The following is a 23,425-nucleotide window of genomic DNA, read 5'->3' on the forward strand; positions in this document are numbered from 1 at the left end:
AACATTTAAGAGGCATTTGGATGGGTATATGAATAGGAAGGGTTTGGAGGGATATGGGCGGGGTGCTGGCAGGTGGGACTGGATTGGGTTGGGATATCTGGTCGGCATGGACAGGTTGGACCGAAGGGTCTGTTTCCATGCTGTACATCTCTATGACTCTATGTTCCACTTATGAGCGTAACCAAAATTAGGGAGCTTACGTATAAGATAGTGTCCAATAAATCCACTAAGAAATTCAGGAGAAACCTCTTCACCCAGAAAACAAGAATAATTGAGGTGAATAACATATAGATGCATTTAAGAAGAAAGTGGATATTAAGAGAGATAAGAAGAAGAGTGAAAATAAACTTCAGAAAGTATATACAAAACATAAATGAGGACTATTTGTACCAACTATTTCTGTGGTGTGAATGCTGTGTAATGTTCCATTCACAATGGAAACTTTGGGAGATTCATCTTAAACTCCTGATGAGTGACATGCAAAAAGTCAATCTGAAGAGAGTGTGTGCTTGGAGGAAATCTCACCCCATCGTTCTTTGTTCCATCTACAATTAAGATAGTGTTTGGGTTTTCTCAGGCCTGCAGTACAGTAATTCCTTTCACAACAACAATTCTATCCCTGGTTTACAAATGGGAATAGCAAAATGTAAGGTAAGCCCAAAACGTGGGAAAAATGCAACATTGATATTGGAAAGTCAATAATTAATAGATAAATAATGATTAGAAAGTTAATAATTAATAGACAAACAATGGTAAAAAGGGCAATAAGTAATTGTCATCTGATGTACTGCAAAGGAACAAGTGAATCTCCCCTGCTATTGATTGCGTTGAATAAAGAAGACCATAATATGACGAGAGACTTAAAGTTGGTTCCTGGACTATTTGAACTGTTAAATACAATTATCCTTTCCAACATTTAAATTGAATACTTCCTTTCTCCCACCGAGCATGTAAAACCTTAACTAATCATAGCCTATTGATTAAGTTCATCCTCCTGCTTCCCCTGCAGTTTTTAAGGTTTATCCGGCTCAGATGCTCAACTAAAATTTAAATCTCCTTTCATCATAAGGAGACCACCATAAGGAGAAATTACTCAACTCAATGGTGAAAGAACAGGGGAAGAGGACCAACTGGATAGCTCTTTTAAAAAAAAGCTAGCCCAGGCAGTATGGGACAAATGGTCTCCTTTGTGCCAGTTCATTCTTTGATTCTTGACTCAGAAACTTAAATACCCAGGGTAAGTTTTGAAGGATGAATCAGACATTTTGCAATCTTATCATACTTAGTCTTAAGATGAGCTGCCAACCACACATTCATGTCATCATAAAAATTTCCTACTTCTGCTTCTGTGATTCGGCCCGATTCTGTCCGATGTCAGGTCATCTGCTGCAAAAACCTCAACCCATTAGACTTATTTATTCCTGGCTAGTGTTTCATCTTCTCTCTCATCCATATCCTTGAACTCATTCAAAATTGCTGTTCAAATCCTAACCTGCACTAAGTCCCATTCACCCATCATCACTGTTCCCTCTGAACTATTAGTTCCCCATATGGCAGTGGTTCAATATCAATCCTGTTCTACTCTTTGTGAATAACATGGAGGGAGAAGTAGTGAACAGAGGGCCTGACACCTTCCAATCATAGACAGGAAACAGATCACTGATATTTCTCAATAGCTAGCTATAAAGAGCATTGGGGTCAATGTAGGATCAGGCTGTGCACTGTTTCCACTGCTGCCCTTAGATCTAAAAAGGGCATTGGGGCAATTGTTTAGAAACTTTGTTCCTCCTGCCAATTAGTCCAGTATCATCACTTGTGTTGTTGATACCTGTATTTATCCTTCTACAAAATACCAGTAAATCTCCCTTAATTAGGTGTAAACGACAAGCAAAGCCTTCAATGGTCATTACAGAGTTAGCCAACCAGTAAACTTTAATCAAATGCCATCTAGTAACTGCAACCACAAAAGCACAAACAGAAACATTTAGACATCAAAAGTACAGCGATAGAAATTGAGATCTATTTATATCCTGGCCCCATGAGCCTAAAGAACAGTCATCAACTGTACATGGCAGCAGCTGGTCCTCTTTAGTTGCAGACGTATTTACTAAATAGTTGTCACAGGAATCCTTCAGCATTTTGGGTCTGGCACACACTACAGTCAACATTGCATATGGTTCCAAGTGCTTCAACAACACTCTTGCTACTGCTGTAGTCAGGCAAAGTCAGAGCCATGCCGATGGAGGACAGGTTTACCCATGTTCCTTTAGAACGCCTCATCTTCTGCCTCGGAACATTTCACCCCAGGGAACGAATGTGGACTTCACCAGTTTCCTCATTTCCCCTTCCCCCACCTCACCCCAGTTCCAAACTTCCAGCTCAGCATTGTCCCCATGACTTGTCCTACCTGCCTATCTTCCTTTCCACCTATCCACTCCACGCTCCTCTCTGACCTATCACCTTCATCCTACCCCCATTCACCCATTGTACTCTTTGCTACCTTCCCCCACCCTCCTCTCTGACCTATCACCTCCATCCCCACCCCCATTCACCTATTGTACTCTATGCTACTTTCTCCCCACCCTCCTCTAATTTATCTCTCCACCCTGCAGGCACTCTGCCTCTATTCCTAATGAAGGGCTTTTGCCCGAAACGTCGATTTTCCTGCTCCTCGGATGCTGCCTGAACTGCGGTGCTTTTCCAGCACCAGTCTAATCTAGAATCTGGTTTCCAGCATCTGCAATCATTGTTTTTACCATGTTCCTTTAGAGGATGAACACAATTTATAAAATCACTATGAAATAGAAAGCATTAGGAAATTTTCATTGACCTTTTGATTGCTTTGTTACAATGCCCCATTAGGGGGTCATCTAAATACTATTGTTTGTTTATTTTTTAAAAAGTAGAAAGCATGGAACCCACTATCAGAAATGCATAAGTCCCTTTTTAGGGCACTCCTCATCCTCTGCCTAATATTTTAACATTAACCTGAGGGGAGGCGATGGCTGAGCGGTATTACTGCTGGACTGTTAATCCAGAGACTGAAGGTAATGTTCTGGGGACCTGGGTTCAAATCCCGCCATAGCAGATAGTGGAATTTGAATTCAATGTTTTTAAAAATCTGGAATTAAGAGTCTAATAATGACCATGAATCCATTGTCGATTGTTGGAAAAACCCATTTGGATCACTAACGTCCTTCAGGGAAGGAAGCTGCCATCCTTACCTGGTCTGGCCTACATACAACTCCAGACCCACAGCCATGTGGTTGACTCTTAACTGCCCTCTGGGCAATTAGGGATGGGCAATGAATGCTGCCTAGCCAGCAACACCTTCATCCTGTGAATGAATAAAGAAAAAAAACTCTCTTTTTAATGGTTGGAAGTCCCTGCTTAAACAAAGAGTGGACTAACCATGTCATATGATGCTGTTAAGTTTCTTCATTCATAAACATCTTGACAGTCATTTCTTGGCTTGCTATAAAGACCATGGAGGAGTCCATTTGACCCATTGAACTGATGCTAGCTCCTTGAAAAACTGCCCAATTAGTTCTCCTCTCCTGATCTTGTTCATCAACATGGCCTAGCGGTATTATTGCTAGATTATTAATCTAGAGACCCAGGTTAATGTTCTGGGTTCAAATTCCACTATTTGCCATAGTTGGGATTAAGAGTCTAAAATTTACTATGAAACAGTTGTCAATTGTTAACATTCTTCAGAAAGTGTGAAGGGCTGGGATACCAGGTACTAGTATTAAATTAGCACAAATATACTCATTCTGTACTTCTTTGGTTCCTCTCCTGTGCTATTGGAAAGCAACAAACCTGCACTCATGGCTCATAAAGGGGGCCTGGGAACAGTACACCAGCTAGACTCTTAATGAATGAAAGGATCATTTGGATATTTCAAAGAAGAGACATATTGAGCACAAAATATTAACTCTGTTTGCCTCTCTCCACAGATGTTGCCAGATCTATTGAGCTTCTCCAGGACTTGCTGTTTTTACTTTACTGCTATATAAGGTAATGATTATGAAAGAATTAATGTTTAAGTTGTTATAAGCTCCATCCAGTCTGAAGATGTCACACAGTCTTGCATGGAGGATCAGGCAGGTGAGCTCAAGATCCCAGTGGAGACAGACACAAGATGTCCAGCTCTTTGATTGCCTTGTTGGACTTATGTAAGGCAATGTAACTTGTACCTATTGCTATTGTTCAAAAAACTGCCTGCTTTTATATAAGGCAAGTGCTTCTTCTCATTGAGACTCACCAGTGGCCTATCCTCTATCACTGATAATTAGGCAGGCCCTTAGGCTTGGAACAGAATGGAGGGGGAAGGGAGTATGTGACGTCTGATATGATAAAGGCCTTTAGAGACCAGTAGGCACCGCAGGGGCTGGGGTGCATCATCATCCTGGACAATATTATTTTAATTTCTGTTGACTGCTTTTTGTATTTTTATTACTTTTAACCATTTCTTAATTTGATGTTTAAAAGAGCATAAATGAGGAATGGTAGAAGTACAACACCTCAACCACCCAGAACTCAATACGATAGAACCTACAGTGGAAATGAAAGTAAAGAATCACTCAACCACAAAAGAGTAAGTGAGCAGTTTTAGTTCTGCATCTGAATAGCCCCCGTGGTTGTTTTAGTAATACGGGGAGCTCCCTTCCTGTTGGGGAATACAAGTCACTTCTGTGAAGTGTGCAAGGATCATGTAACAGTGTGGGTGTATGTGACTAAATGGAACTGTTACGAATGAAGTAATCTAACCCCTAGTAAAACAGCAACTTGAAAATGTTGCAAAAACGTGGCTTTTATTACCTTGAGGTGTAAAAAATGATGGGGTGATCTGATCATAATGTATAAGATCTAGGATTTGTTTAGTGATAAAGAGAAACTGTTTCCTTTGGTAAGAATTGAAAAACAAGATGACAGGATTAAATTTTGAGGAAGAACATTTAGGACAGAATTCAGAAAGTATTTATTCACACCAAGTACAACATAAATGCTTTCAAAAGATCCAGACCAGTGGAGACTTCAACATTGATACCTTTCCTAATTAATATGAAAAAGGACAGGTATATGGAATTAAGGTAGAGATCAGCTGTTATCTCATTGACTGGTTTTCAGGCTTGAAGAAACAGGAGGAGGCAATTCAGCCTTTAGTGAACAGTAAGTGAGCAATCTGGTAACAAGGCTGTTTATCATCTGCTCCTCATTGCAGATCCAAAATCTTTTTAACCTCCTAAGAATGATTGTGTACAATTCTAGGTACAGTGGCTTCATGCTTTTGACCTATGAATTTCAGAGAAACCACTTCTACCAACTAGTAGAAGTTTCCAAATAAGTTGTCCTTTATACAAATCTGGTATAGGCGTGTGGGTATATTCATCCCGTCCAGCATTTTCAGCTGTGATCTAACTGAAATTAAATAAGTCTCTCCACTTTATCCATTGCCTTTATTCTATAACTTTTGATAGTTTTTTGTTTGCTGTGAGTATTAGTAACAGTAATGAAACTTGCAATTGGGGCCCACACCCTACCATCAGACTTCTGGATTTGACGAAAACTTCCAGATTTCCAATCCCTTTTTGATTCCTACTCAGCCATGTGATGGAAAGACAATTGGAGCATCTACCATCATTATTCAGAGCTCCAGGCCTCATGCACGTAAAAGTATCAGTTGGCCCAGCAACATGAATGAGCCATTTTGGAGGTAACTGGCTCAATCAAGCAGCTGGCATAGATCAGCTTTGAGCCAACAGTACAGGGTTCAACACCCATTCTGCCTGCATTCAGTACCTGCCTCCTTGCACCAGACATGGTGAAGGTAGTGACATTATGGGTCAGGCCTCTCTTAAGGCGGAAATTAAATAAACCATGTGGAGTACAGTCATGCTCCTGTGAAAGACAGCAATCTCTGATTCTAATACAGCCAGCTCAATTCTCCACTGAACTCAGTTTCTTAACCCCAACCATGAAAACAAAAGGCAAAGAGTGTGCAACACAGGCATGTATTGATATGTATGTGTCACATGAGCCTCTGGTCAATTTATTTAATCCCACTCAGTCAGCACACCTTTCCATTCCTTTCTCTTGTACAGACTGAATTCTGCTTCCCTTTAAAAATATCTGTACTATTTGGCTCAATTTTTCGTGGTGCCAATATCCAAACTCTCATTACACTTTGGCTAAAGAAATTTCTCCTGAATTTCCTCACTGGTTTAAAGTGAAGAAAGTCTTACAGCATTTACAGAGAGAAGAACAGAGTTAATATTTCGAGCATGATACAATTTTATTCAGAACTCCAAAAGTTCTGAACTTCAGGTGGCAATGGTATAGTGGTAATGACACTGGACTAGTAACCCAGAACCCAGGCTAATGTTCTGGAGACATGGGTTTGAATCCCATTCTGGCAAAAGTGGAAATTTTATCCAAAACAATGGTGGCCAGGCAACCACTATTGATTGTCATAAAAATCCATCCAATTCACTAATGTTTTTTAGAGAAGGAAATCTGTCACCTTTAGTGGCATAACCTACATGTGCCTTCAGACGCACAGCAAATGTTGTTTACTCTTAACTGCCTTCTGGGTCATTAGCGATGGATAATAAATGCTGGCCACTGACACCCCAAACCAATGAGTAAAATAGTCACACCTTCGAGAGGAGTCCTGTACGTCACTGACAAAAGAGGAGAAAATCCTTCGGGAGGAGTACTGCCTCTTGGCTAGCCTTCCTGCTGCCTGTCACACTGCATCCATATCCACCTTCATTTTAAAAAAAGTACCTTGGAAATTACCACAGACAAATTCCAAAACACAAAAGGCCATATTGCAATGGCCTGTGCTGAATATTTGACAAGTCTGTAGCATTTGTTATAGAGTGACATGGATTAAGGGAGATGTGGGTCAGCACATCATTTGCAGACAGATAATCATTTGTTTTGTTTGGAAAAGAAAAATGACTACTTCATCTGGGGATGGGCTACAGCTTGAAATTTGAGATTCTATGCCACTGCTGGGACTTTACAGGCAGCGAGCAGCTTAGAAATGACAGTAGCACTTCCCAGGGATGTTCTATCCATTGATTCAAGTCAAAGGATAATTGTAGGCAGTATGCTTCTTATTTTCCAGTATGTTACTAGCACAGGATCTTAGAAAATACCACCCAAAATATACACAGATGATTTTGCCCGAAATGTCTCGATACTTGATTGACTACAACTTCACAGGTACAATACAGTTAACTCTTCTATAAGTGATGACCCTTTTCTATATGAAGCAATATGGAGTGAGGTCAATGGTACGTTTAGTCATGGGAAGAGTCACAGTAAATCTATTTTTTTTTAAAAAGTACCTTGGAAATTGCCACATTGGATGCTGCCAGATGTGCTGAGTTTCTCCAGCATTTCCTGTTTCAATTTCAGTCAATCCATGAAAGAGTCAGACCACTGGATAACACCAAAGATAACTCAGTTTTTCTATCCTTTTAGCTGAAAATTCTTGAGGCCTCAAATGAGGTCAGACAACTCAGTCACTGGCTAAGGAGATTGATGTTGTAATGTTAAACCAAAGCTTTCTCTAATCCCTGGCACTCCCATAGTTCAGATAGCTGATTCATTCATGCACGAATCCAACCCCACACACAACTCCATTATCCAGCCAACCCTTACACTTGACCCAAATGAAGTCCCCCGGATCAACTTCCACATGCAGTGCCTCCTTGTGCTTGATTTAAGCAGAGACTGCCTGGAAAGTTTCTTAAATAGGTTAAGATCATAGAAGAAGCCCTCAATACAACATGAGATAGAATAGTTCTGGGCCAAATTCGCTTTTAATTTATATTTTTATAGCCCACCCCTAATCATCCAGAGTTTGATTTACTGTGGATCTATACAGTACTTGATCAGACCAGGTAAGGATGGCAGATTTCTTTCCCTAAAAGGGCATTAGTGAACCAGATGGAATTTTATGGCAATTGACAGTCAGGGTCACCATTAGACCAGTTGACTTCAAATTTTGCCATCTACCATAGTAAGACTTGAACCCATGTTCCCAGAGCTTTGCTGGGATGCTCGGTTACTAGTCCAGTAACATTTCTATTACCCCACTATCTCCTCTGACACTTGACTATTGTCAAAGTCTCCCAGGACAACTGTTATCTCATGGGGGTGTCAAGGATCTTAGATTAGGGAGTTTCCAAGGGTTTGCAATGCAGACAGACTGTGAATAAGGGTTGAGATCAGAGTGGTGCTGGAAAAGCACAGCAGGTAAGGCAGCATCCGAGGAGCAGGAAAATTGACGTTTCAGCAAAAGCCCTTCATCAGGAATCCTCACTTTTGCCTAAACTGTGAACAAGTTTAGTCCAATATATTTTTTGGTAGAGCTGGCATTACTGTGGTCAGTGAAACATTTCTTCCCTTTGGAAATAGTCAGAGAGTGACACAAAAAGGCCCATGTTGCCTTTGTTTAAAAAAAAAACTGTTCAGAACCACAGACCAGACCACCAGAGTTAGAAAGAGTCAGGGAGAAGTAATGGTTGGATGACATGAAGTTTGAGTTTTGAAACCAAAAAAGATGGATGGATTTCCATAGCTTGAGAGTGAAATATGAATGAATGCATTGAAGTAAATCCCTGGTTTAAGTTCTGAGAAGATGAAGAATGTGAAGCACTGGAGGGACAAGCGAGTTCATTCGAAATGAAGAATGGCCAGTGTTGGTTATTGAAAAGACAAAAAAAGGAAAAAGAGAGAGAAAAAAAGATGAGAGAATGAGAGAGAGGGATTTATGAGAAAAAATAATCACTTATCTGACAACTAGGCATTCTAACTTAAATGTTAGTGCTGAGTAAATGGCTTTATTTTATGCAAATTATTTCAAACATCCCATTGCATTTCTGTAGAAGATGTATGGTGATTAAGTGATGAGTGGTCAGAGTCTTCCTAATCACTGAAGCATGTTAGGGAGAAAATCAGTCATCAGTTTCAGAAATGTTTCTCTTTCCAGTGACGCAGGATGCGCCCAGAGGTTCTCTACCCAGGTCTGACCAGCTCCTTGCAGTGGCTCAATGAGGAGCACTTGCAGCACAGACACTGCCAACTTTAGATGTAGTTCAATTCCTTCGATATTTTTTCCTCTCAATTCCAATCAGTACAACAACAGGTGCACAGCTGCAGAAGGTTATGTTCAGTTTTTTTGGAAAAACCTTATAATCAGAACTAAAGAAATGTAAGGCACTGATCAGGACATTCACCCTCCCAGAAAAACCAGGTGACCAGAGGGCAAATGGCATTTCCTTTGGTGAATTGCATTTGAGGGAAGAGATATGAAAAAGAAAGAACTGGTATTTATACAGCATCTTTCATGATATATCTAATTCTGAAGCAGAGACAGTGCTATTCAGGAAATGCAGCAATTTGTGCACAGCAAGCTCCCTAGAGAAGGAATGTCATAATAGCCAAACCATTTTAATGATGACAGTTCACAAATAAATATTGACCAGAACACTGAGGAGAACACCCCTGCTCTTCTTCAAAATAATGCCTTTGGATCTTGTATATCCACATGAGAAGGAAACGTACCATCCAAAAGACAGCATACATCTAACTGTGTAGCACTCTATCAATACTGCACTGACATGCCAACTCCAGTTGTGTGCTCAAGTCTCTCTTCTATCATCAGTTACCATCGTCTCTAAATGTGATTCCCCGCCCAACCCCCAACCAAATATTACAGCTTTGGCTACATTTCAGAAGTTAGCCTTGGACTGTAAACACTTCAGGATGTTTTGCATCTGTGAAATTAAGTATGTTTTTCACCTTTAACAAATGGGGGTGGATGGTGTTCAACTAAATTAATGCACATTTTCAAAAGTAAAACAGCTCAATGGCTTCTTTTTAAAATTGTTTACAGTAGTAAACTGGAGGTCAACCTTCAATTCCAGGAGACTCCATGACTATCTCAACATAGTGTGGCATCTAACCCTTTACCTTTATCCTTTTACAAATGTTTGGAGAGGATATCTTCATTAAAGACACTGCTGGAAAATGTAGCATGTTGCAGTTTGTATTATAGTTTTGTAGGCTTACTGGAGAGTCAGCACCATACTAGCACAGCATTGAGCTAAACCCCCAATTCTCTGGGTTATCCTTACTACAGATTTCTCAATGCATCTGAATCTTGAACACAAACTGACAATGCTGTTTGCAGATTATTACAGAGCAACAAAATACTGTTTCCCATTTCCAGCAGCACAGTATTCTCAAAGTAATTTCATGTCAAACAGCAAAATACAAGCTGTTGCTGCAACCTGTTCCAACAGTTCATGCATTAGTATTAAAAGGCTGTCCATAATTTGCCATTTTTGTACATGAGGGTAGGGTATATATATTCTGGAACAGTAAATGTCTTGTACAGTAAAAGACCCCATGGTTCCTATCCAAAAGAATAAAAGCAACTGAGTTCTTCCCCGTGTCTTTGGGATAAGATTTAACCTTCAACTAGGAATTGTGTTTGCGCAAATTTGCTCTCGAATCTCTAGATTTCTAAACTTTAAAAAAAAATTAACTGACTGTAGCGCATCTTGTGATATCTTGAAGTCACAAAAAGCACTATATACATGCAGGTTGAGAATTTTCTTTTCAAGACTGGAGGGAGATGTTGAAGAAATATTCAGAAGACCCAGATTATTGGCATCCCAAACTTAACATCATTGTGGACTTGGTGTAACTCAATGAAATTTCTGAAGAAGGGCTTATGCCCAAAACGTCGATTCTCCTGTTCCTTTGATGCTGCCTGACCTGCTGCGCTTTTCCAGCAACACATTTTTAAGCTCTGATCTCCAGCATCTGCAGTCCTCACTTTCTCCTAGTAACTCAATGAAATGTCTTGAGTTGGAACGTGGGCATGCAGTCCACTGAACAAGCTGTACTAATGTTGCCACTTAAAGGTTTATTAGGATGTAGATGGCAGTGTTAGCTTCCTCACTTCTGCTCTCTTTCTGTCTGGAGTCAATGTGTATCTACAGCATGGCAGGAATTCAACAGCAGAGCAACTAGGAAGGAGGGGGATGGGGCCAGGTAGGTGGGGAATGGGTTTTGAACACAATTCAAACAGGATGCACAATGCAGTCTGAAACCAGCTCAATGGATTTCAAGGAAGTCGGATCAACAACATTGTTCCTGAATTAGCAAGATGGCAGGGAAGGAGGGGACTGTGGGGGAGAAAACGGAAATCAGTAACTTCTGACAACATGTTTTAAATGTCAAGTTTGCAGCAAATACATTATCCAAAGACAAAAATAATTTGAGTCAATTTTGTGCATCTCCACTTATTAATACACTTTTGTAAATTATTACTTTATCCAAAAATTTGATTCCTTGTTCTGAACAATTTGCATTTATGTTACATATTTAACATATATAGAATGTCACAAGGTTCTTCACAAAAAAACAACTTATCTTTGTATTATACCTTTAACTTAAAGCAACATCCCAAAGTACATTCCAAAACAAAATTCTCAAGTTGCCTTCCACAAGCAGTTCTCCCGTTGCCATCTTTCCCGTATGTGTTGAGACGGAGTGTTTCAATGTGATATTTCCATTGTAGATGTGGAACCCAAAAGTTGAGTCTGTATCTGTCCCAGTTCCAAATATTCTTTCCAAAAGGTTAACCCAATCACAAAAACTTGCATTTGTTTAGTCGCTTTACTAAGGTCAAATGTCCCAAGGTAATTTGTAGTTGCAATACTGTGCAATAAGAGACATTAAGCTGTCAACCAAATATTTAGTCATTGTTACAATTTAATTGAGAATGAATTAAACCCGGAAAGTTTCACAACATCCCCTAGTGGGAATAAATCCACTTAACAATCCATATATTGAGCATAAATCATCTGTAGCTGAAAAAATTTTTGGAAAAATGTCACACTGACACAAATCTGGTGAGGACAGCAGATAAATATTCCATGAGAGATGAAGCGAGCAGGTTGCTCCCACCAATATACCTAGCTTGGAATGTAAAGCTTGTAACCACAACTAATTGGAATCATAATCACAGTCTTTTAATGATGCTTGACTAAACCTATCCTTTTAATCCCACCTCCAATAATTTAGTAAACAATAAATTAAAACATTTGAAGCAAAAATGAAAATGTATCGAAATAAAAAATGTCTCTATCTCCAGGTTTTGCTGACACCAATTTCTTGAAGAATCCTGGCGATTTGATTACTCAATTTACAACTTCTTTACTCGATTAATTTATAATCAAAACTATATTTTGTATAAATGTAACTTGCATCTCCTCAGCTTTGTCAAATACTTCTGCAATTATACTTGTTAGCCAAAAAAAGTTTAACTTCAAGGCTCATTTGCTAAATCACCTGTAATTTTAAATGTGTTCCTTAAGAAAACATGTTTTATTTATAAAATATTCACAAAACTAAACCGATGCAGCTTTGCCTGTGGGCAACAATGATCTTTCATTCCTCAATCTCTTTATATTTATTGACATCTTTAGTCTTTTCTCAAAAACAGGTTCTCTATCTCCTTTCTTGGTGGTTCATTTTTACATTTCCCTTCCTCTTCAGTTGTTACCTATTCCAAATAGGGAATTCTGGATAGATGCATGCGTGACACCTGAAGCACTGACAGAACATTTATTTGATGTACTGTTTTAAAAAAGGTTTACAAGTCTTACGTTTCAAAATCAACATTCAAAATATACTATAACTAATAAAGTACCTATGCATTGCAAAAGTGGCAGCCAATTTGCACATAGCAAAATTACAATCAGTAATGTAATTACTGATTGTAACAGCATCATGGGATCATTTATAGACTGGGCCTCGGTTTAATATCCCATTTGAAAAACTATATCTCAAATGCTACAACATTCTTTCAGTTCTCCACTGAAGTCTTAGCTTGGATGTGGTACTCCGGTTTCCACAATGGGATTGGAACCCGCAATTTTTACATTTGGAGACAAGACTGCCACCCGCTGAATCATAACTGAGACCAGAAGGTGCAACACAATGATGCCCGTGTTTCAAAGGTAACAATGGTGTTAAATTACTTTACATGAAACAAGTGATAATATGCAGCTGGTTGCTGAGAAACACAAGTTAATGCTGCAGTTCACAAACTTTTACCATCGCGAAGGAATGCAAATTGTATTAAGACAGCTAAAAGGTAGTTCAAACACAACATTAAAAACTACTGAAACAGGCCAAGTAAACAGTCCATGACAACATACAGACCTGGGCTAATAATGACACAGTGCCAGGCAATTACCATCTCCAACAAGACATTTTTTAACTGTCTCTCCTTTGCATTCATTGGCGTTACTACCACTGAATCCCTCACCATCAACATCCTGGAGTTACCTAGGAGAAAGTGAAGACTGCAGATGCAGGAGATCAGAGTCGAGAGTGTGGTGCTAGAAAAGTACAGCCGGTCAGGCAGCATCCGAGGAGCAGGAGAATTGACGTTTCAGGCATAAGCCTGATGAAGGGCTGATGCATGAAACATCGATTCTCCTGCTCCATGGATGCTGCCTGACCAGCTGTGCTTTTCCAGCACCACACTCTTGATCCTGCAGTTACCACTGACCAGATGCTGAACTGGACCAGTCATACAAATACTGTGGCTACAAATGCTGATCAGGAACATGCAACTCATTGCCTGAATCGCCAAAGCCTGTCCACAAAACCACAAGTCAGGAGTGTGATAGAATGTTTCTTTTGTCTGAATAACTCAAGAAACCCAAAACCATTCAGGACAAAGCAACCCATTAATTGGAACCATATCCACCACCTTCAACATTTACTCTCTTCAGCACAATGCACAGTGGCAGCTGGGTGTATCATCTGCAACATGTACTGTAACAACTCACCAAGGGCCCTTTGACAGTACCCTCCAAACTTGTAGACTTTAATCACAGAGAAGGACAAGGGCAGCAGATACACGAGAACACTATCTCCTGCAAGTTCCCCTCCAAGCCACTCACCATTCTGACTTGGAAATATATTACCATTCCTTCAATGCCACTGGGTCAAAATCCTAGAACTCTCTCCCTTACAGCACTGTGGGTGTACCTACATGCGAAGGACCATCACAATTCAAGAAGGCTACTCATCACCGCCTTTTCCAGGCTGATTAGTGATGGGCAATAAATGTTGGCCAAACGATCAATCCCCTTATTTCATGGATGAATAATAAGAAAGGCAAGTGAAGATCCAGATCACATGTAGAAAACTCTACAAAAACACCAACTGCTTAGAAACTGTTCAAAAAACGATAAATATTCTGCACCGGAAGCATTCATGATTCTGGGCAGTGATCGAAAACTAAATATTAACATTCCTTTTTCATTATAACAAGAACTTGTGTTTACCTAATACCTTTAATATAACAAAATCTCCAAAAGCTAATGCACATCAGGATTAAATCAGGCAGCTGAAGACACAGCTTCTAATAATGGTCTGATTAAAGATTGTTGATGCTGGAGGAGCCAGAATTGAAACCAGACTTCCCAGAGTTGGTACGGGGTGAAGCCGTGGAGAAAGATGGTAGCAAAGATGATTATTTTAAAACTACAAATACCTGATAAGCATTTTCTGTTTTACTTATTAAATGTAAAACAATTTCTTCTTCAGCATAGCTGTGAAATATTAATTCAGGGCTATTAAGTACACAACATGCATTTCTAATACTTCCCAGTCATCTCCATTGAACGTGCTGGAACTTCTTATTCAGAAGTCAAGATGTGGATTGTCACCCATGGAGCAGTTTGTATTTAATAAGGTATTAAATGTAGTCTGTTATTAAGAACAGATTCAAAATGGTAGCCCATTTAATGAAATCTATTCTCATGCATATTATTATGACATAGCCCTCATTATTCGACGAATGGCAATTACAAAAAAAGTATTTTATCATCAACCTATTCAGAGAAGACATGACACACCTCTGGAGCAGGAAGGATGTACATCCAGGCTTCCTCTCTCAGAGGTAGGGACACTACCATTGCACTACATGGCAATTGCACCCTTGTTATGGAGGCTACAACTCCATTTACAAACATGGGAGGTTGTTCAACAAAAGCTCTTCATTTTTAATGCCAAATTTTCTTTTTGTTTAAACAAATAATTTCAGTGCTGTTGCTTTGCTACTGAGAGATAAGGCAAATCACTGATGTCAGAGCAATGGGAACAGGATTTCCATTACTCAAGAACTAATCTGCTTGGTGTACAGCCTCCATTTGATACCCCTCACTTTAAACAACTTCCTTGCTGGCTGTCACATTTTGACAGAAATATCTGCACACCTCAATAATTACAAAATACAATTGTTAGTCTCTCTCCCTGGCTGTAACCACTGTGAGAAAGAACTGGTTCAACAGAGCAGGGAAGCCAAACTTTCTCTATGTAGCATATTGGAAGGTTAGTGAGATGACTATGTATTAAAAAGACTCTAAATATGGAGAGGTAAAGATACCAGTAATTGATTCAGGGGCATGAATTTGTATTTAAAATACTGCAGAAGGAAGGGAAAGCAAAGATTAAGTATTGGAATCTAGGATTAAGAGATAGCCATTCAGTCCCTTGAGTCTATTTTGCTATTTAATGAGACTGTGGCTGATCAATGGCCCACCTCCATATAGTAACTTTCTTTGTTCTATAACCCCTTATAAAGTTCAGCCTCTTGAAACAGTTCTTCCACTCTATTAGATCATGGATGATCCTAAACTAAGAATAAAACTATCAACTTCAGTCTTAAAATGTTAATTGATCTAACATTCACAGTCTTTAGGGAGAAGAGAATTCTAAAATTCTGGTTCTCGTTGAAGAGTGTTTCCTGGATTCATTTCAAGGTGGACTAGCTTTAATTTTAAAGTGTTTGCCCCCAAAGTGCCCCAAAATATCACAGAAAAGGATTCCTTTGTACCTACCGCATCACCAAAATTTTAAACATCGTTATTAGCTCACCCCTTAATTTCCTAATCAAGTCTCATTCAGCCTCAAATTAATCCTTCTCTTGAGTCACAGAATTGTATAGCACTGAAGGTGATAATTGTGCCCATCTCTTCTCTGCTTACAATTGGAAAAAGCTATCCAATTAGCCATACATTCTGGCTTTTTCTCTTTAACTCTGCATATTAGTCTTTAAGTCCACGACCAATTGCCTTTTGAAATCTTCCAAGGAATCAGATTCTAACTCTCCAAGAGATTGGCAAAGCAGATCTTAATACTTCAGTGCATAAGAAAGTCTCAATTAATCCCTAGTTCTTTTGCCAATTGTTTTTTTAAAAACTTGTGCCTGGTTTCATTCTGGTGAATCTGTTACACTGGTATATTCTCTGAGGCTCAGTGAGCAGAACAAAGCACTACTCCAATGGGATGTAATCAAGGCTTTGGAGAACTAGAGCACAGTTTCCTCCACTTTGCTCCATTGAGATACCAGCCTGCATTCCATTAAGTTTTCTGATTGATGTTCTGTGCGACACATTGATATGTGCCATGATCATCGTACTTCCTTTGCAAAAAAAAATTGAATTTTTTATTTGGAAGAGCTAGAAACAAAATGGAGGATTATAATTAAAGTCGAAATAATAAATTGAGGGGCCAAATACCTCTCATTAAAGTATATTTCACGTAGCATCAGAAAGGACAGGAAGAGGCCATTCAGTCCATTATTTCTCCAAGGCTGATAAACCTGCTGTTCTTATCATTCTGGAGTTGCTGCTCCGATTTATTTCCAGTACCTATACTTGCAATTCTCCCACAAAAATTGCTCATTTCTTTCTTGTGTACGTAAATGTCTCATTTTGGTCTTACTTGGTTTTGGGCCTGTCATCAAACATCAAGAGTGCTACATCCATGCTGAAAGATTCAAATAGAGCTGACTTTTTTTTTGCTGCAATTAATATGCAATCGAGTGCCAGAAAGTTCTTCAGCCACTGCATGTATTAAGAATAATCATGCTTTCATGTCGACACATCAGTGTTGTCAGTGGGATGTCAGTTTTTATATGAAATGCAAGCCACTTGATTGTCAAAAAAAAACTGCTGCAGTACCCAATTTAGATTTTACCCCAGTAACCTTGGGTTGTAATCTAGCAAGAAGAATTTTGAGCTGTATGTTGTCAATGTGAAATGCAAGAGCTATAAGCACTGGGAGCAGTTTAAAATTAATGCATTAGCAGCATCACAAAGATTGAGAGAGTGCAGCGAGTGCAATCTTTCCGATACAGTTTTTGGTCTGGCTAGTTATATGAGATCATAAATACACATCACTCTCAGAAGTGAAAAAGACTCACATTTCTATAGTGTATTTGATTACCTCAGAATTAAAGTGCTTTACAGATAATTAAATATTATCACTGCTATAACATAGAAATGGCAGTAGCTAATTTACACACAAGAAGCTCCCACAAACCTGAAAATGACTTGATTTTAAGTGACACTGGTTAAAATATAAATACCAGACAGGCAGTAGGGAGAAACTCTCCTGTTCTTGTGTGCCATGGGATTTTTGAGGTCCATCTGAGAGGGGCTGGTTTAAAGCTGCATCTGAAACAGGGTTCGTATGGTAATGAAGCACTCCCTCAGTACTGCAGTAGGAATGTCATCCTAAATCTTGTGCTCAAGCCTCTGGAGTGGGACTTGAACACAGAACCTTCTGATTCAGGAGGTGAGGCTGGTACTGAGATGTAACCAAGCCAAGAGGTTGTATTTGATAGTCCTGAAATCCACATTATAGGAGCTATGTGATTGCAAGTGACACAGCGCAGAAGAAAATTTGCCAGGATTTTGCTTGCATTGGAAAATTGTAGTTCTGAAGAGGGATTGGACAGACTGGGGTTGTTTTTGTTGCTTCAAAGAAGACTGAGGGACATGTGATTAAAATGTCTAAAATTATGAGGGGCATAGACAGAATGGAACTTTACCCCTTGCTGGAAGGACCGATGACTGGGGGTAAGGGACAGGAAGTTTAGACGAGATGCAAGGAAAAATATTTTCAGAGTATAGTGGAAATCTGGAACTCACTGCCTGTAAGGGTGGTAGATGTAGAAACCCTCATAATATTTAAGAAGTATTTAGATGTGCATTTGTGATGCCAAGGCATACAAGGCTATGGGCCAAGTGCTGGAAAAAGGGATTAGATTGGTTAGGCAGTTGTTTTTGACCAGTGCAGATTCATTGGGCCAAAGGGCCTTTTTCTGTGCTATAGACCTCCATGACTCACTGTACCCTGAGCTAATAATCTTTAGTTTGCCTTGACAGGTGCAGTGCTATGAGGGGAAACTAACTCCTTTTTCTTTATTATAGAATTTTGCAGCTCAAAAGTGAGGGGAGCTGAATGCTTGTAGCCATGCTGGCTCTCTGTAGGAGTCACACAGCTCATGTCATTCCTGGCCCTTTCACAGTAACCCTACACATTATTTCTTCAGGTAATTGTTTATAATTTCCTTTTGAAAGTTTCCACCACATTCTCAGGCTGTGCATTCCAGACCCTAATCATTCGCAACATGATAAGGTCTTTCCTCATGTCGCCATTGCTTCCTTTGCAAATCACGTTTAATTGGTGCTTTCTGGTATTAATCCTCTTGTCAATGGGAACAGTTTTACCCTGCCTACACATTCAAGACTTCTCATGATTTTTAACACCTCAATCAAATCTCCTCTCCACTTTCTCTTTTCTAAAAGCAGCCTCCACTTTTCCAATCTGTCCACAAAACTGGAATCATTCTGGTAAATATTTTTTGCATTCTCTCTATGTCTTCATGTCCTTCCTAAAGTGTGCTGCCCAAAATTGGACAATACTCTAGTTAAGACTGAACCAGTGTTTTATACAAAGGTTCACCATAAATTTATTGTGTTTATACTTAATTCTCTATTTATAAAGCTCAGCTAAACTTGCACACAGCAAGCTTCCACATACAGCAATATGGAAATGATCAAGTGGCTACATTTAAAATGACACTGTTCTCTGACAGGCAATTAAAGGCAAGTTCTTGCAATCATAAATAAAATAAATTGATTCTGTTTGAAAGATAAATGTCAGCCAAGTGCTGGGAAAGTTCCGCTGTTCTTCTTTAGAATAGTGTCATGGGACTTTTGAGGTCCACCTGACAGAGCTCTCTGCAGAAAATGTATTGCTTAGCTGTTTTCTCAACCTGCCTCGCCACCTTCATTGATTTGTATTCAATACATGCCCAGGACCCCCTGCTCCTGCACCCTTTTTAAGAATTGTATTCTAATATTTTCCTATCCTATCCTACCAAATGCATTTCTTCCTATTGCCTGCATTAAATTAATCTCAAAAACTGGTGCAACAAGCAATTGTTATCTCCAAACCCTTGAAGAGTATCACTGCCCTCCTCACAGTTCACAATCATTCCAAATTCTGCATCATCAAGCTGTGCACATCCAAATCTAAATCATTTATATACATCAAGAAAAGGAGGAATCCTAATCACTGATCCCTAGGGAACTCCACTTAATACAGTCCTCCAGTCCAAAAACATTCATTTACAGGGTCCTGTTCTCTGTCACTCAATCAACCACATATCCAGGTTATCACTGTCCCCTTACTTCCATGGATTTCAACTTTGTTGACAACATTAATGTGGCACTTTATCAAAAACCTTTTGGAAGTCTATGTACACCACATCAACTGTATTGCTCTCACCAACCCTCTCTGTTACCTCATCAAAAAAAACCTAATCAAAAAACTGAAAAACTGGAGGTGGCATGATGGCTCAGTGGTTAGTACTACTGCCTTACAGTGCCAGGGACCTGGATTTGATTCCACCCTCAGACGACTGTCTGTGTGGAGTTTGCACATTCTCCCCGTGTCTGCGTGGGTTTCCTCCGGGTGCTCTGGTTTTCTCCCACAGTCCAAAGATGTGCAGGTCAGGTGGATTAGCCATAGGAAATGCAGGGTAACAGGGATACGATAGGGGGTTAGGTCTGGGTGGGATGCTGTTCAGAGGGTGAGTGTGGACTTGATGGGCCGAGTGGCCTACTTCCACACAGTGATGATCCTATGATTCTATGATGGTTAAATAATGCTGCCTTTCTCTAAATATCTATCTGACTGAAGTCCCAATGGGATTCCAAATCCTGCAGAAGCTGTATGATTGCAGCTTCACATCCCTTGTTACAACAGAGGATGCACTAGACCTACACCAAAATACTGCAAACAGGGAAATTAAGGTTAATGGAGTTGTGATTGTACCCAACAAGGAATCTGGTAAAGCTGGTCAGCAGACAAAAAAAATCCCATTACCACAGTGACTGCATTTTTAATAAAAAAAAATTGAATCAATAATTATGAAATAGGGGCATTCTAAAAGTAATGCTGGATGTCGTAGAAAAATAAGTTTGTTCCTTCTTGCTCAGGCAAAGGCATTTGTTTTCAGTTTTCCACTGAAATAAATGATTGGATATAATCACAGAATGCAAGCTCAATAACTGGTAACATTAGAAAAACAGAATCTGCCTTTGTAGCAGAAAATGAGACCATTCAGTCCATCTAGTTTGTGCTGAGTCTGGACAATTGGACTCACTCCCCTGCAGTTGTCTCTCCCCACCTCCAGGTATTTATACAGTTCTGAAAATTGAATAATCTGCTACGATCACTTTTTTTTTTAAAGACAACACATTCCAGATTATAATTTACTATATTTCAAAAATGTTTTTCCTCCCCTCGGCGCTTTTGACTTGAATGATCCTAACTCTGGTTGCTGACTCTCCTGCCAGTGGAAACAGTCTCTATATTGACTCCACAGTCTGTGGACATGACCACAATGAAGCATACCAACAAAGTTCTCCATTTGAGGATAATTATAAAAAGTAGTGGTATTCCAGAATAATACAGGGAGTGGAGAGAAACAGTCTAATGTTTTAAAATTGTATTTCAGTGTAGGGACTATTAGTACAGGATGTCAATGCGTTGTTCTGTAACACAGTAAAATAAGAGTAAAGGAGCCTTTCTGTGCTCAGTGTTTGCTTTAGAAAATCGTGTCTAGTTAGGGAAAAGGATTTTGCCGCATTCACCTTTGTAAGAGCGGCTTGCGGGGAGAGAGAGAGAAAGTGGCTTCCATTAGCGGTTTAGGAAAACAGTAGCGTGCACAGGGCTGTATGTTCATTCTGGACCGAATGCAGAGCCAGCTCATTGTAAAAAAAACACAAATGTATTAGAAGTACGCAGGGGGTTCATGAAAGGTCATCGACACCTGAAAATGTTCACTCTACTTTCTCTCCATAGATGCTGCCAAATCTAAGTATTTACAGCATTTTCTGTTACACTTACAGCAATATGTTTGCTTTGTTAAAATTTCACGCTTGATTTTTTTTTTAAAAAGCAGCTTTCAATCAGCCTTTTCACAAAAATGGGAGGGGGAAGGAATGTGACTGAAACAGACACATCCCCAATTGGGAAATCCTCACAGCCCCGGGACTGTTTACTTTCCAAAACCATTCCGCAGCCTTTGGGTGACCGATAATAAAACTGCAACGGAACCACTCCATTCAGTTCCAGAACAAACCCGGACCATCACCCACCTTCCTGCCTGCAGGCCTTACATTGCAGTTGTGTTATTGTGTGTGTGAAAGGGTGAGAGTGGCGCGTTTATATCTTTTTTTGTCTTAAATACGAAGGAGAGATAGACCGTGAAACGTTCGCCTGTCATATCCCCTACTGAACACCGGGCGTTTTGAACAAACACTATTCCCTGTTTTAAACATATTTTGAATCTCTAGGCCATGTGACAACTCCCTCTTCAACAATGTAGCAAGATCTGTTATAGAAAGAAACGTTACATAGAATGGAAACACACAATCAGAGCAAACGCCATTTGGATACAGTAACAATGTGGGAAGCTACAAAATAAAAGGAAACAAAGAAATAAATAAATACATCTGAACTCATCCAACTTACGCCCGGGCTTTAGGGAATCCCATTGATAAGAAGACCTCGAGTGTTGATCCATGTTTAACGGTCCCGGGTCGGTTCTGCCTATTCTTTCGGGGCACAACTTTGCTGTAAAGCTCTTCTTTAGTGGCCATTGTATGCGAGATCAAAGTGCCATTCCAGATAAATCAGTCCTACAGAATGCAGACAGCGTGTTTCACAGAACCACAGCTCAACAACGTAAAGGATCGACTTCCTGGTACATACACAGGATCTAAAGTCACTCAGGCGATATTCACTTCAAGCACACGTCGGTCGGAAGTCTAACCATCCCCTCCTTAAAATATTACACAAGCGAGCATGGAAGCAACAAGAAAACGCTGCTACTGTAGCACTCGAATTGGAGTCTGCTCTCTGACTGACTAATTTATGAATGGGTCTGGGACAGTATAATCAGCTTCCCTCCCTCTCTCCCTTATATGGAGCTCCCAACCCACGCTGCCTGATCTGGATCTTAGAGAAAAGTTCAGGAGCATTAATTAACCACCTATCCATTAAGACATGAAGTTTTGATTTAACAAAAAATCCCTGGACTATTCCGGATGAGTTTATTAACAATTTAATGCTATGTACTGAACGTTTTTGCAAACATTTTTCAATAGAGAATTGAGCTCATGGAGGCTGTTTGAATGGGTTTTCAAAATGAAGCGTCTGGGACTGAGTTCAGATCCCATGCCAGAGATTTCAGCACAAAGTGCAGCATAGAGTCATAGAGATGTACAGCATGGAAACAGACCCTTCGGTCCAACCAGTCCATGCCGACCATATATCCCAAACCAATCTAGTTCCGACTGCCAGCACCCGGCCCATATCCCTCCAAACCCTTCCTATTCATATACCCATCCAAATGCCTCTTAAATGTTGCAATTGTATCAGCCTCCACCACTTCCTCTGGCAGCTCATTCCATACACATACCACCCTCTTGTGTGAAAAAGTTGCCCCTTTTATATCTCACCCTAAACCTATGCCCTCTAGTTCTGGAAAAACTGAGGGAGTGCTACACAGTCGGACATGCGGTTTTTTTTGGATGTGTTAAGATGTAAAAACTGAGGCTTGTTTTACAGTCTCAGATCCCATGGGACTATCTGAAAAAGGAGATAGTGAGGACTACAGATGCTGGAGAAGTCAGAGTGGATGAAGTGTGGCGCAGGTCAGGCAACATCTGAGGAGCAAGGGAATTGACATTTCGGGCTTAACCCTTCATCAGGATTCTTTTGCTCCTCAGATGCTGCCTGCACTTTATGTTGGCCACACTTTATCAACACTATCTGAAACAGAGCAGGGTAAAGGTCTCTGGTGCCTTGTTCCTTCATTATCTGCTAACAACGTATGTAAATAGCTTGTAAGCAATTTGGTTGAATTTTGTCACATTGCATCAGTCACAGCATTTTGAAGGCGCTTTCTTTATTCAGTTGTGGGCATAAGTGTCACTGTTTCGGCCAG

At 39.9% G+C, this 23,425-nt stretch overlaps 1 protein-coding gene across 1 annotated transcript in view; it reads right to left on the bottom strand.

The window, feature by feature from the left end:
• Positions 1-22,427, bottom strand: part of LOC122540579 (ubiquitin-associated and SH3 domain-containing protein B-like) — a 140,479-nt gene extending 118,052 nt beyond the window's left edge. The window contains exon 1 of the mRNA XM_043676456.1: positions 21,949-22,427. Coding sequence (XP_043532391.1) covers positions 21,949-22,076 — 128 coding nt within the window. The 5' untranslated portion in view covers positions 22,077-22,427. The remainder of the gene's footprint in view (positions 1-21,948) is intronic.
• Between the last annotated feature and the right edge of the window lie 998 nt (positions 22,428-23,425).

Source organism: Chiloscyllium plagiosum, chromosome 35 (assembly GCF_004010195.1).
Source record: "Chiloscyllium plagiosum isolate BGI_BamShark_2017 chromosome 35, ASM401019v2, whole genome shotgun sequence".
NCBI classification, from domain to species: Eukaryota; Metazoa; Chordata; class Chondrichthyes; order Orectolobiformes; family Hemiscylliidae; genus Chiloscyllium; species Chiloscyllium plagiosum.